The 14,616-nt window shown below is 43.5% G+C and overlaps 1 protein-coding gene across 1 annotated transcript in view; it reads left to right on the top strand.

Annotated features, from left to right (window-relative positions):
* The window catches only part of ANKRD33B (ankyrin repeat domain 33B), a 105,427-nt gene that overhangs the window by 59,454 nt on the left and 31,357 nt on the right, over nucleotides 1-14,616 (top strand). Inside the window, exon 2 of the mRNA XM_073332340.1 lies at nucleotides 6,041-6,170. Within this exon, the coding sequence (XP_073188441.1) occupies nucleotides 6,041-6,170 (130 nt within the window). The remainder of the gene's footprint in view (nucleotides 1-6,040; nucleotides 6,171-14,616) is intronic.

The raw sequence follows: 14,616 nt of genomic DNA, 5'->3' as shown, positions 1-14,616 counted from the left end.
TAGTCTGTGTGCTCCTGCCTGCTCTGTTCTGCAATGGCAACTCTCTTGTAGAGGGAGCAGGGCTGGATGTGGGACAGGGAGGGTAAAACTCTAAAACGCCTTCCCCCAACATATGGTCCCAGCACTGGGTGGCTGCACTGGGCCTAATGTTACCAGCTTTGCCTGTTGCTTTGGGGTATGCTCATTTATTAGGGTTACTTTTCTGGGGCGGGGTGGCTGGCGGGGGGGAAGGGTCTGTACTTCTGTCAATGTACTGCTTGTGTCACTTTTGTTCTCAAACAGAGCTCTAATTCTCCTGCTGCAAGTTCCCTCCCAATGGAGCTATCCTGCAGGACCTAGGTTCCCCAGGGCTGGGTTCTTCCAACCCCAGAATCAGATGAACACACACACACACACACACACATTAACAGAGCACATCTGAGAGGAGCAGGTTAATCAGCACTCCCAAGCTAACCCCTTATATGTCCCTGGACTCAGCAGGCTGGGTCGAACAGCACCGCCAAGCTGCCACCCTCATATGCCGTGGGCACCGTACCGGAATAGAGAGAGAGAGAAGCAACCAGCTTAATCATGAAAGTTATTTATTGCCAGTTAATAGGGGAGTCAAACAAACAAAACAGCTATAATATTAAATCTAACTTAAATTTGATTATAAAGGTCAGGTTTAGAAAACTATAAGTGATCACACAAGTCAAGGTCAGAAGATTATACCTAGAGAGAGAGAGAGAGAGCTGGGTTCTCACCACTCTGTGAAGCTTGAATCGATCGAGGGTCCCAGATAGTGATGGTAGTTGAGGGTCTGGAGTGCTGGAGACAGGCAGAGCTCCCAGCATGATCAGTCAGGAGAGGATGAAATCCAATGAAACTGATGCAGATTTGGATCCAGGCATCAGAACACTTACTTGAAGCATGGGTAGGGGTCTTTGTAGAGAAACACCAATGGTTCAAGGGAAAACACTGGATTTGTTTATGTGTAAGCTGATGGCTCAAGGGAGTATAACAAAGTTGTTTTGTTCAGGCTAGACAATGAGAGCTGATCATTCCTGATTATGGATGGTGTTCCTTGGAGGGAGCTCACAATGCAGTTAGGGAGCTTCACTATTTTGGATACCAATAAAGGATTTATTACTAGAATTGGACTGATAACTACTGAGCTGGGTGTGTGCAGGCATGGGTTCATTAACATCTGGAGCAGAGATCCCCCATCATGCAGTGCTTCCCTGCTTTTCTGATCCTAGAGTTCCATGCAGTTCTTGCCTTGGAATCTCTGTTCTCCATTCTGTATGCTAATGGAGATGCCTCCTTGTCCCATCTTCGATGCAAATGAGGCTAGTGGAGTTTCCTTAATCCTGTCACCCTTATCCCAGGGGTTTAGGTGTGTCTCCCTCTGCCTTTTTATTGCTTTTTGTTAGTCTTTCTTCCGATCAATTTGGTTCAAGGAGAGGCTGTGGGGGGGGAAGGTCTTTCATGAGTCAGACAGGCTGGGTACTGCGCCCTGGTTCCCCAAGAACACAGAGCTGCTAGGTAACACTAAGTAGCCCTGGCCATGGATATTTGCACCCTCCCTCTTTGAAATTTGAAATGCCAACCCCGTTGCAACACCACTCAAATCTGGCCCGTCCGCAACTTACTTTAATCACAATTTTAACAGACTGTGATTGGAACTTCTGAGCCACCCCCTATCTCCACAACTTTCTTACAGCCTTACCCATAATATATTACATTTAAGATATAAGACATGCACAGGAGTGGACTTTGTATCAGTTCACTCAACTGAATTATGCTCCTGCCTAATGCTATAGAGTGTAACATAAATGCTCTATATTCCAGCATTTAACTATTGTTTATGCACAGAAATCTCTGTTAACATCAGAGAGAGCTACCTACGTGGATCTAGTCTGTCTGTAGTTATTCAAAAATATGCCCTCAAAAAGAAATAGACACTACTTGTGGCAGCAAAGTACTAATGGGTGTTTGTATAGTATGTTCATTGTATTGCAGGATCAGTGACAGCTGAAAATAGTGTCTATTTTACAAATGATGTGAAAGTTTTATAACAAATTTTTTTGCTAAACAACATTCACAGCTGTTTTGTCACTGCTGTCCATTTTCTACTATTCCAGGCTTATATAATTCTTATGGAAGGACGTCATGTTAGGCTTCACAATCTCATAGTTTTTATTCATTCTCCTCCTCAAAAAATAAAAAAATAAGGAAAAGGAGTACTTGTGGCACCTTAGAGACTAACCAATTTATTTGAGCATGAGCTTTCATGAGCTACAGCTCACTTCATTGGATGCATACCGTGGAAACTGCAGCAGACTTTATATACACACAGAGATCATGAAACAATACCTCCTCCCACCCCACTGTCCTGCTGGTAATAGCTTATCTAAAGTGATCATCAAGTTGGGCCATTTCCAGCACAAATCCAGGTTTTCTCACCCTCCACCCCCCTACACACAAACTCACTCTCCTGCTGGTAATAGCCCATCCAAAGTGACAACTCTCTTCACAATGTGCATGATAATCAAGGTGGGCCATTTCCTGCACAAATCCAGGTTCTCTCACCCCCTCACCCCCCTCCAAAAACCACACACACAAAGGTTTGTTAAAAGTAATGTTAAGGGTCTGACCAAAAAGAGTTGCATTGTGTCTCAGGACCAACCGTTCAGGCAAAGGGAATGCACAAACCTGCAGGGGGTCAGAATGATTAAATTGCTGTAAGATTTCAGTTACCTGAGACAGCCCCACCTGGAAAATGAATGTCTTCTGATAGTGTTACTTGAAGTTGTATGCAAATAAGGATACTTTCACTTAACAAGACCCCCTATCCAGTTTCAAAGGAATCTTTTGAAGTATTGCATGTTAACTGGAAGGAAATTGAAATGCTCTTTATCAAGGAGTGCTGAGCTTTGTTAAATATTGGGTCTGAGGTGAATTGTGTAAAAAAGAAATCAGAATAATAGTCTTATTCAAAGGTCCAGCTGAGAAATATTGTGGTCTGTACGCTGACCAAAAAGATGTCATTTTGTCTGTATCTTAACAAAACTGTTTGTCACCTGAACTGAAAGGACAACCCAGAATTTAAATGGAACAGGAAATTGAGACAACTTTGTAACATTAATGTATTGACTAATAACAACCTGATTGTAATGTCAAAATAGCTTGGCAGAGGAAGCTCGTTGCCCAGTGGGGTCTGTGTTAGAAGTACATCAATTGTGCAGACTAAAGGGCTGGGGTAAGAGTAATTAAGAAAGGTGGTGGGATTGGCTAGGATGGGATTATTAGCAGTAGTGGTACTGTGGTAGAAGTAGGCTGAGTAAACTAAGCCCAGAAGTGATCTACTGTCTGCTGTATTTGCTAATGGTTTTATTGTCAATTTAGGCACATCCCTAAGCAAGGAGTGGTATGTAAAGCTCATCACCTCAGGAATAGCCTAGAGAGGTATTGTGACTGAGAGACACACCTGTGAATCACAGCTGCTTGCTTACTTCTCCCTTGGTGCATTCAGTGGAACTTAAACTGGTGTAAATTGGCATAGCTTTATTAATTTCAGTGCAGTTATGCCAATTTACACCAGCCAGACATCTGGTCCAATATTTTCCTTAACAAAAAAGATTAGAGATGGTTTCTGCTGAGGTCTTTCCTTTACAAGCTTATTGATCCCATGGCTACAAGAAATGTGCAACTTTGGTGTTTCATATCTATTCAATAATGATCTTTCCCACATCATGTTGTGCCCTTGCTGCTGTTTTAATTTTCCCAAAGAAAGAAAGAAAACCTAAGGGTCAGATTCTGATGTGCTTACTCCTCCCCATTACTCCGCTTTAAATGTGACTAAGGGGTTATAGCTACAGTGGTAGCTAGAAGGGGATTCTCTCTTGTGCACATGGTGGACAGGCTGGAGTATGTGAAGGACCCTGCTACTATTAACAGCAGTAATCACTTCTCTGATTAAATAGGGACCAACTAGGAGTCAAATGGGGTCATTTGAACTGAAAAAATTTCAGAGAGGTTTGTGTTTGCCACATCTTTAGGTTTAAAGTTCTTTCACCAACAGGCTTCTTATTTCTCCCTGTAAATTGGTGGTCAAGTTGAATTCTGCATGTCCGTGTGTTCTGGCTAGGCAGAGGGAGCAGAGTAGAAAGGATTAATTTTGTCTCCTTATTCTTTGCCTCTGTCTTCTGAGCAGTTAGTTGATGTGTTTAGATCACAGTCAGCATTTAAGAACAATGTGTAGGTAGTGGGGAAAACCCATGGACTCTCACTAAACACTGAAGTTATTTTACTTGTTGCTGCCTTATCTTGTACATTTATCAGAGCACTGTGGATGCTTATGTACTGGGTTATGCAAGTATTCCTGAAATCATGAGATAATGGTTTTAATTCTAATGGTCAAATGAGATGTTGAGGATTAAGTACTCTGGTTCCATTTAATCAATGGCTGGAGTATTTTGATATTTCAGGGAAGCTGTTATTTTATTGTTTTTTAATTAAACAATGGTTCAGGGCTAAATTGGGTGGTCAGATACATTTCCTGGTTTCTCTTCCTCCTGGAGATTTTACTGATCTTTTAGTTGTTATTATGAATATTAAATGGTGATTTTTTTAAACTGATTTATTTTATTTACAGTATTAAGAATGTGGGATTGCCAGGTGATAGGTGAAATATTTAAAATTGACCACAGATATTATGAACTTAAAATAAAACTACCCATAGGACAGATATTTGCTTTTCAGATGACTAAATGCAAAATCACCCAGTGGCCTGGGAACTTCTTGTGTTCATCTTGACATATAATATAATCTGATAGTTTATAATAATTAGTATACAAAATTTTTCTAGACCTGCATATCATTAGGCCACATTTGTAAAATAATTCTTGCCTAGCAGTACAGTATTATGCCTGGCTTATTGCTATGTGATAATATAAGGAAAGTTCTTGTGTCCCACCATAAAATATATGTATAAGGCACAGAAATCAGTATGCCATGGGTGCCTTAAATCTGAATTTCCCAAATTTAAGTCAGAACATTAGTGTTTTAAAAGCATACTAGTCTGTATTTTAAGATGAGCCTTTTTTGTGCTTCCAAAAATGAGTTGTATGGTGTCTTATGAATACTCTTATACTTCATAATCCCACATTGATTTACAATATAATGATTCGCACCCTATTAGAGCTACATGTGTTTTTTTTCCTATTATCCACAATCTATTGTGAGAAGTAGAATTTTTGAATTAAAATATTTTGTAAAAACTAATTTCTGAATCTGGAACACTATGGTCACTAGCTGAACTATAACAAATTACTAGTGGCACTGATTGATAAATGGTAGTTAGTGGGGCTCAGTGGATTATAATTTTCCATAATATTTAAAATTGTTAGAGCTCATTTAATATTTTTCAATATATATTATTTACTGTTGTTTTTTTTTAAGGAAGTAATTTACAAATGTAAACCCAAGCCTAATAAAAGGGTCAATGATTCATTTCAGGCACAGCCTTGCATTTAGAGGAATGTGGATATCTCCACATATCTGCTTTTACCCCCCCTTCCCTGTTGGTTTTTTGGGGACACAGTCATGGCCTACCCTACCTCCTGCCCCTTTGGGGTGTCATGAACCCAAGGGGCACATGCAGAGAGCAGTCTCTTTAGTGTATGAAGCACGGGGACCACTATGGAGCCCATTGCTGTACCTTTCATCTTCACTTCAATCCCTGTGCAACCATGAAGCAGCAGGGAACAATCTGGCCCTAAGAAAATTAGCCCGAACAAAAGCCCCAGATCCAAACACACACGCCCAGTTTTGTGGGAGCTCAGATGCAGGTCCAGTGTAATCCCTCACTCAATCTACCCTAACTTTGTGGAAATTCAGATTCAAACTTTGCAATTTAGGCTCAGCACTAGTTAATACTCAAATGTCATGTTGTTTCTCTCATGTTTAAAAAAAAACAAAACCCCAAATGATATGCTTCCTCAACGTACTATTGATCAGTCTGCTTACCCTTAACTACCTCCTTATTTTTTATTTATAGACTGGCCTTATTGTTGCCTGTTACCAAGGTTTTGTGGATATTGTAATAGCCTTAGCACAGTGCCCTCATGTTGATGTAAACTGGCAGGACAATGAAGGGAACACAGCTCTAATTACAGCTGCGCAGGCAGGTAAGGTTCTTTCTCTGTTTCAACTTTATGTATCAGGTTTACGGCGGTGTGTTTGTCATGGCCATCACTTTCGGGACAAAAACTGTGACCCTTAGGAGGTTTTTTTTTCACAATGACTTGTGGAATTTATAAACCCAGCAAGTCTAATCCCAACCAAAGCTCTCATGAGTCGTTTACAAGTTCAGTATATATAGATAACATTCAAACCATATCTTTTTTTTTGTATGGGAGAGTAGCCTGGACTTATGAATGCATCTCAGCCATTAATTATTAACAGATGGTTTTAATTATTTTAACTTAAAAAAATGAAATTTTGTTCAAAAATGTGATCCTGTGACTTTTTGATTTGTTTTTTTTCCTTTTGAATTTTCTGTGTTTCTTCCATGATAAACAACTAGTCATAATGATGTTAATACAGTATATTATGTAGCTGCAATGTGTCCATAACTATAGCTTTCTTTCACATACCTTGTACATATCTTAATGGCCTGTGGTCATTGCTGAATATTGGAAAGAAAGTTAAGGAGCTATGTGACAGCTTGAAAGTATTTTAGCTGCAAATATGTTATTTAGTCATTCCCTATTAAGGACAAGGAATCTAATCAGATATTATGGGCCTGAATCAGTATTTACTAATACTGGTTTTATACCAGGGTAACTACATTGACTTCAGTGGAGCCACTCCTCATTTACATTGGAGTGAGGGAGAAATCAAAGAATCACTCTGCATGTTTTATCCCACCCAGAGACAAATGTGTGTTTATTCTAGCATGAATATACCCATAATCAACTAACAGTTGATTATTGTTAAAAAGTAAAATACTGTGCCTTAATTTTAAAGACTGCTGTAGTCATGTACTATAAGTGGATATGAAGTGCTAAAGTGTCTCAGAAAAGAGAGGTGACAAATACGATTAGGATTTATATCGACAGGCCAAATACAGACTATTTTTGTCTGTGGTGTGGAGCCCAAAACAGTTCTGCAGCCCTACCAAGCTCTGCAGCTATGCTCATCTAAGCAAATTGTCTAGCTTGGACCTCAGAGGCAATCATGTAACAGTTAAGTGGATGCCCAACCTTCTCCCCTCCCCAGGCATGGAATTCATGATGTACTTACTGTATTTATTTGTTTCAAGTGTTGTAACCATGTTAGTCCCAGGATGTTAAAGAGTCAAGGAAGGTGAGGTAATATCTTTTATTGGACCAACTTCTATTGGTGAAAGAGACAAGCTTTCGAACTTACTCAGAGTTCTTCTTCAGGTCTGGAAAAGGTACTCAGAGTGTCATGGCTAAATACAAGGTGGAACAGATAAGGAGTTAACACACGTTGCAAGAGACAATTCAAGGCGAAGTGTGCAGTTAACCCCTCTACAGTCATAGGACAAAGGAGAGTTAGGCCATGTCTACACTACCACTTATGTTGGCAAAACTTATGTCGCTCAGGGGTGTGAAAAAAGATACTCCTGAGTGACGTAAATTTTACTGGCATAAGTGGCAGTGTGCATAGCACTATGTCAGCAGCAGAACTTCTCCCAGCGACATAGCTACCACCACTCATTGAGGTGGTTTTATTATGTCAGCGTAGAGTGGCTACATGAGCAATCTTACAGTGGCACAGCTGCTAGAGGAGACATGGCCATAGTGGGTTACCGATTGCTGTAATGGGCCATAAATCCAGTGTCTTTATTAAGTCCATGATTTTTGGTGTCTAGCAGAGTTATGAATTTAAGCTCAGTGGATCATAGTGTTGTTCCTGTGATTTTTCTATATGTCTACAAGTTAGGCACCACAAAGCTCAGGGTCACAACACCCATGTCCTTTTGTCGATCTAAGCCTTAGCCCTGGTCTACACTAGGAGTTGAGGTCGAATTTAGCAGCGTTAAATCAATTTAACCCTGCACCTGTCCACATGATGAAGCCCTTTTTTTCGACTTAAAGGGCTCTTAAAATTGATTTATTTACTCCACCCCCGACAAGGGGATTAGTGCTGAAATCGGCCTTGCCGGGTCGAATTTGGGGTACTGTGGACGCAATTAGACGGTATTGACCTCTGGGAGCTATCCCAGAGTGCTCCATTGTGACCGCTCTGGAGAGCACTCTCAACTCAGATGCACTGGCCAGGTAGACAGGAAAAGGCCCGCGAACTTTTGAATTTCATTTCCTGTTTGGCCAGTGTGGCAAGCTGCAGGTGAGTGCAGAGCTCATAAGCAGAGGTGACCATGATGGAGTCCCAGAATCGCAAAATAGCTCCGGCATGGAACGAACGGGAGGTACAGGATCTGATTGCTCTATGGGGAGAGGAACCCATGCTATCAGAACTACGTTCCAGTTTTCAAAATGCAAAACATTTGTCAAAATCTCCCAGGGCATGAAGGACAGAGGCCATAACAGGGACCCAAAGCAGTGCCGTGTGAAACTTAAGGAGCTGAGGCAAGCCTATCAGAGAGGCAAATGGCCGCTCCGACTCAGAGCCCCAAACATGCCATTTCTATGATGAGCTGCATGCCATTTTAGGGGGTTCAGCCACCATTACCCCAACCATGTGCTTTGAGTCCTTCAATGGAGAGGGAGGCAATACGGAAGCAGGTTTGGGGAACAAGGAAGATAGCTCACAGCAAGCAAACGGAGAAACCAGTTTTCCTGACAGCCAGGAACTGTTTCTCATCCTGGACCTGGAGCCAGTACCCCCTGAACCTACCCAAGGCTGCCTCCCGGACCCGCCAGGCAGAGAAGGAACCTCTGGTGAGTGTACCTTTTTAAATAGTATACATGGTTTAAAAGCAAATATGTTTAATGATTAATTTGCCCTGGCATTCGCGGCCAGTACAGCTACTGGAAAAGTATGTTAATGTGTCTGGGGATGGAGCAGAAATCCTCCAGGGACATCTCCATAAAGCTCTCCTGGATGTACTCCCAAAGCCTTTGCAAAAGGTTTCTGGGGAGGGCAGCCTTATTCCATCCACCATGGTAGGACACTTTACCACGCCAGGCCAGTAGCATGGAGTTGGGAATCATTGCAGAACAAAGCATTGCAGTGTATGTTTGCTGGCGTTCACACAACATCCGTTCTTTATCTCTCTGTATTATCCTCAGGAGAGTGATATCATTCATGGTCACCTGGTTGAAATAGGGTGCTTTTCTTAAGGGGACATTCAGAGGTGCCTGTTCCTGCTGGGCTGTTTGCCTGTGGCTGAACAGAAATATTCCCCACTGTTAGCCACGGGAAAAGTGGAGGGGTTAGCCACGCGGTGGGGGGAGGCAAAATGCGACGTTGGAACGAAACCAAATGTGCTATGTATGTAATGTTAACAGCAAGGTTTACCATGAAAGAGTGTACCCATTGTTCTATAAAATGTGTCTTTTTAAATACCACTGTCCCTTTTTTTTTCTCCACCAGCTGCATGTGTTTCAAGGATCACAGGATCTTCCTTCCCAGAGGCTAGCGAAGATTAGAAGGCGAAAAAAATGCACTCACGTTGAAATGTTCTCTGAGCTCATGGTGTCCTCCCACACTGACATAGCACGGACGAATGCGTGGAGACAGACAATGTCAGAGTGCAGGCAAGCACAAAATGACCAGGGGTAGAGGTGGCATGCTGAAGAGAGGGCTGAAGCTGATAGGTGGTGGCAGCGTGATGAGAGGAGGCAGGATTCAATGCTGAGGCTGCTGGAGGATCAAACTAATATGCTCCAGCGTATGGTTGAGCTTCAGGAAAGGCAGCTGGAGCACAGACCGCTGCTATAGCCCCTGTGTAACCAACCACCCTCCTCCCCAAGTTCCATAGCCTCCTCATGCAGATGCCCAAGAACGCGGTGGGGGGGCCTCCGGCCACCCAGCCACTCCACCCCAGAGGATTGCCCAAGCAACAGAAGGCTGGCATTCAATAAGTTTTAAAGTTTTAAATGTTTAAAGTGCTGTGTGGGCTTGTCCTTCCCTCCTCCACCACCCCTCCCTGGCTACCTTGGCAGTTATCCCCCTATTTGTGTGATGAATTAATAAAGAATGCATGAATGTGAAGCAACAATGACTTTATTGCCTCTGCAAGTGGTGATCAAATGGGGGTGGGGACGGTGGTTAGCTTACTTACAGGGAAGTAGAGTGAACCAAGTGGGTGGGGGTTCATCAAGGAGAAACACACACAACCGTCACACTGTAGCCTGGCCAGTCATGAAACTGGTTTTCAAAGCCTCTCTGTGCTCTTCTAACGCCCTGGTGTCTGGCTGTGCGTAACCAGCGGCCAGGTGATTTGCCCCAACCTCCCACCCCGCCATAAACGTCTCTCCCCCCCCTTACTGTCACAGAGATTGTGGAGTGCACAGCAAGCGGTAATAACAATGGGAATATTGGTTTCGCTGAGGTCTAAGCGAGTCAGTAAACTGTGCCAGCGAGTTTTTAAATGTCCAAATGCACATTCTACCACCATTCTGCACTTGCTCAGCCTGTAGTTGAACAGCTCCTGACTACTGTCCAGGCTGCCTGTGTACGGCTTCATGAGCCATGGCATTAAGGGGTAGGCTGGGTCCCCAAGGATAACTATAGGCATTTCAACGTCCCTAATGGTTATTTTCTGGTCTGGGAATAAAGTCCCTTCTTGCAGCTTTTGAAACAGACCAGAGTTCCTGAAGATGCGAGCGTCATGTCCTTTTCCCGGCCATCCCACGTTGATGTTGGTGAAACGTCCCTTGTGATCCACCAGTGCTTGCAGCACTATTGAAAAGTACCCCTTGCGGTTTATGTACTTGCCGGCTTGGTGCTCCGGTGCCAAGATAGGGATATGGGTTCCATCTATGGCCCCACGACAGTTAGGGAATCTCATTACAGCAAAGCCATCCACTATGACCTGCACATTTCCCAGAGTCACTACCCTTGATATCAGCAGATCTTTGATTGCGTTTCCTACTTGCATCACAGCAGCGCCCACAGTAGATTTGCCCGCTCCAAATTGATTCCCGATTGACTGGTAGCTGTCTGGCAGTGCAAGCTTCCACAGGGCTATTGCCACTTGCTTCTCAACTGTGAGGGCTGCTCTCATCTTGGTGTTCTTGCCTTGTTCTATCCTTGTTCTTGCGCCTCAAGGCAGGGGAAAGCAAGTCACAAAGTTCCATGAAAGTGCCCTTACACGATGCGGTCCCACCAGTCTGTGCTTGTTTCCCGGGCTCAGAATCGGCGTTCCACGGCATGAACCTGCCCCATTAGCACCATGATGCCCACATTGCCAGGGCCCGTGCTTTGAGAGAAGTCTTGTGTCCATGTCCTCATCACTCTCATTACCATGCTGACGTCGCCTACTTGCCTGGTTTCGCTTTGCTAGGTTCTGGTGCTGCGTATACTGGATAATGCACGTGGTGTTTAATGTGCTCTTAATTGCCAAAGTGATCTGAGCGGGCTTCATGCTTGCCATGGTGTGGCGTCTGCACAGAAAAAAGTCGCGGAACAATTGTTTGTTGTTACTCTGACGGAGGGAGGGGCGACTGACGACATGGCTTACAGGATTGGCTTATATGAATTAAAATCAACAAAGGGGGTGGCTTTACATCAAGGAGAAACAAAAACAACTGCTACACAGAATGACCCCCCTCAAGGATTGAATTCAAAACCCTGGGTTTAGCAGGCCAATGCTCAACCCACTGAGCTATCCCTCCCCACGGTATTTCAGGCAAGACTAAATCTCTATTAAACTTTTCAAGGTGCCCCTGACAGACCTCACCGAAATGATTGTTGGACACTGATTTCACGGAGGGAGGGGGGAGCAAAGGAATACAAAAAAAATCTGGTCTATTTCTTGTTTTGATCCACTCCATCTATCTTTTACATCTTTGGCTGGCAGCAGATGGTGCAGTAGGACTGCTAGCCATCCTCATCTCCTGGCTGCTTGGCAGAAGATGGTGTAATAGGATTGCTGGCCATCCTCATCTCCTGCCTGCTTGGCAGAAGATGGTCCAATAGGACTACTAGCCATTCTCATCTCCTGGCTGCCACAGGACTGCCGTCAGGATTAAAGAGAATGACCTGGTCGAGTCCCTCCTATTTCAGTTCCTGCACCATGTCTGCCCAGGCGCTCCTTACTGAGGCAGCCAGGAGCACCTCGGACATGATGACAATGGTTATCAGGCCTATTGCACCGTCTGCTGCCACAAGGCAATGAGCTGCTGCTGTGTAGCAATGCAGTCCCGCTCTGCCAGCACCCAGGAGATGTAGGGTGACAGTGAGCTGAGCGGGCTCCATGCTTGCCGTGGTATGGCATCTGCACAGGTAACTCAGGAAAAAAGGAGCAAAACGATTGTCTGCCATTGCTTTCACGGATGGAGGGTCTGACGACATGTACCCAGAACCACCCATGACAATGTTTTTGCCCCATTAGCCGTTGGGAACTGAACCCAGAATTCCAAGGGGTGGCGGAGACTGCAGGAACTGTGGGAGAGCTACCCACAGTGCAACGCTCTGGAAGTCGACGCTAGCCTCGGTACTGTGGAAGCACCCCACCGAGTTAATGCACTTAATGCACTTAGAGCATTTTGTGTGGGGACACACACAATCGACTATATAAAAACGATTTCTAAAAAACCGACTTCTATAAATTCGACCTAATTTCGTAGTGTAGACACACCCTTAGTATCTCTGACTGGCAGGGAATGTGAGGTTCTGCAACTTCGAAATTATAGACCCTTGAGATAATTAATTCTGATGTGTTAGTTAAGAGGGTTTATATCTAGTGTTGAGGAGTTCCAAATCTGAGATCAGAGTAACTGAAGGAATGTAATAATTAACAACAAATAGGTTGATGTATATACATACAGCCAGAACCATCCTATCCATAGCATGGACTGGGGCAACTGCCCTGGGCACCACATTTTGGGGGGCTCCACGCTTTAGGATGCAGGGTCCAGGGCGGCCTGGGGGGTCTGGTGCTGGCAGCAGTGAGCAATCCAGCCCCAGCCCATCCTGCTCCACCCCACCGGCTCCTGGCGTCACCCGGGGGGAAGGGGGAAGAAGCCAGAAAGAGGTGGGGTGGGAGTTTGGGGGAAGGGGGTGGAATGCGGGTGGGGAGGGGGCAGGGCAGGGGCGGGAAGGGGTAGGGGCGGGGCTTGGGGGAAGGGGTGGAGTGGGGCCGGGGCCTGGGCCGGAGTGGGTGGTTGTCCTGGGCCCCACACCCCTCTAGGGATGGCCTTGCATACAGCATACATTTAGTGTTACATTTAATGGACAGCATCAGACAAGAGGTCCAGCTGTGGTAGTCAAGTCCCTTTTAAAAGCATCTGGTGCTGTTGTTTAAAAAAGAAAATTATATAGTTTAATTATATATTTCTATGCCCTAGTTACCACAAAACTTGTTTGGCAGCTAACTGGACATGCATAGACATTATTTATTTAGCAATAAAAACTAGTCTTACCTTTGCTGCTAGTAAATATTTGGCTTTACCTGAGAATTTTTTTTGTATTATTCTGAAAAAGGATGGATTATTTTCTACTTAAGAAATCACTTGGAGGTAGTAATTATAAAATGTTTAAGTTTTTTCAAAATTGTCTTATTTATAGCAAGGTAATGGTCTCTGTAGCTTTCTGAATAGAATCAGGAGATCTCAGATGCTCTGTAACGTGCTTTTCTTTTATCTGCTTCTGATGTATATTTGGCCCATAAAAGGTTTAGAGTTAAGGCTGGCTCTTTTCTGACCTTTATACTTAGTTATAATGAGCTCAGAATTAATCTACAGTGCTGACATTGACTCGACAGACATTGACTTGACACTGTCTGTCAGTATTTTATATTGATCCCAAAAACAATTGAGATTGACCTCAGTCAGCAGAAGCTTATACAAGCTCATAAATATTTGGTTTAACTTATTTTCCACTTTGTAATCCTGAGCCAGAGTGTTGATACTAGTTATTTAATACATTATTACAAGATACTGTTGTGTTAATACAGATTATCATGTGGTTAACATCGCAATCAGTGGAGTTAACGTGGAATATAGTTGCTACTTAATTCTAAGTAGTAGCCCAGAGCAATATACTGTAGACAGCTGAAGCCATATATTTTATGTGGTTTTTCTTTAATTTTTCAAGTATATTGTAAATAACCTTTTCTAGTACAATATTTTTAAACTTTAGAATGATCCTCTCTCATGTCTTCTGTTTTTCTTATTTGGTTAGGCCATGCCTACACTACAAAATTAAGTCGACCTAATTTACGTCGGCATAGAACCACTGCAAGTAATTACATCGCTTGTGCATGTCTACAGTTTGCTCCTTCTGTTGGCGGTGCACATCCTCACCAGGAGAACTTGTATCGATTGTACTGTTAGTATGGGGCATTGTGGGATAGTTCCTGAAAGCCGGTAACATTTGACGTGAGCAATGCAGTATTTACACTTTTCAGAGTAACAGCCGTGTTAGTCTGTATTCGCAAAAAGAAAAGGAGTACTTGTGGCACCTTAGAGACTAACC

The sequence above is a fragment of the Lepidochelys kempii genome, chromosome 2 (genome assembly GCF_965140285.1).
Source record: "Lepidochelys kempii isolate rLepKem1 chromosome 2, rLepKem1.hap1, whole genome shotgun sequence".
Lineage (NCBI taxonomy): Eukaryota > Metazoa > Chordata > Testudines > Cheloniidae > Lepidochelys > Lepidochelys kempii.
The sequence above is the reverse complement of the archived record's forward strand: the minus strand, read 5'-3'. Positions and strand labels throughout refer to the sequence as shown.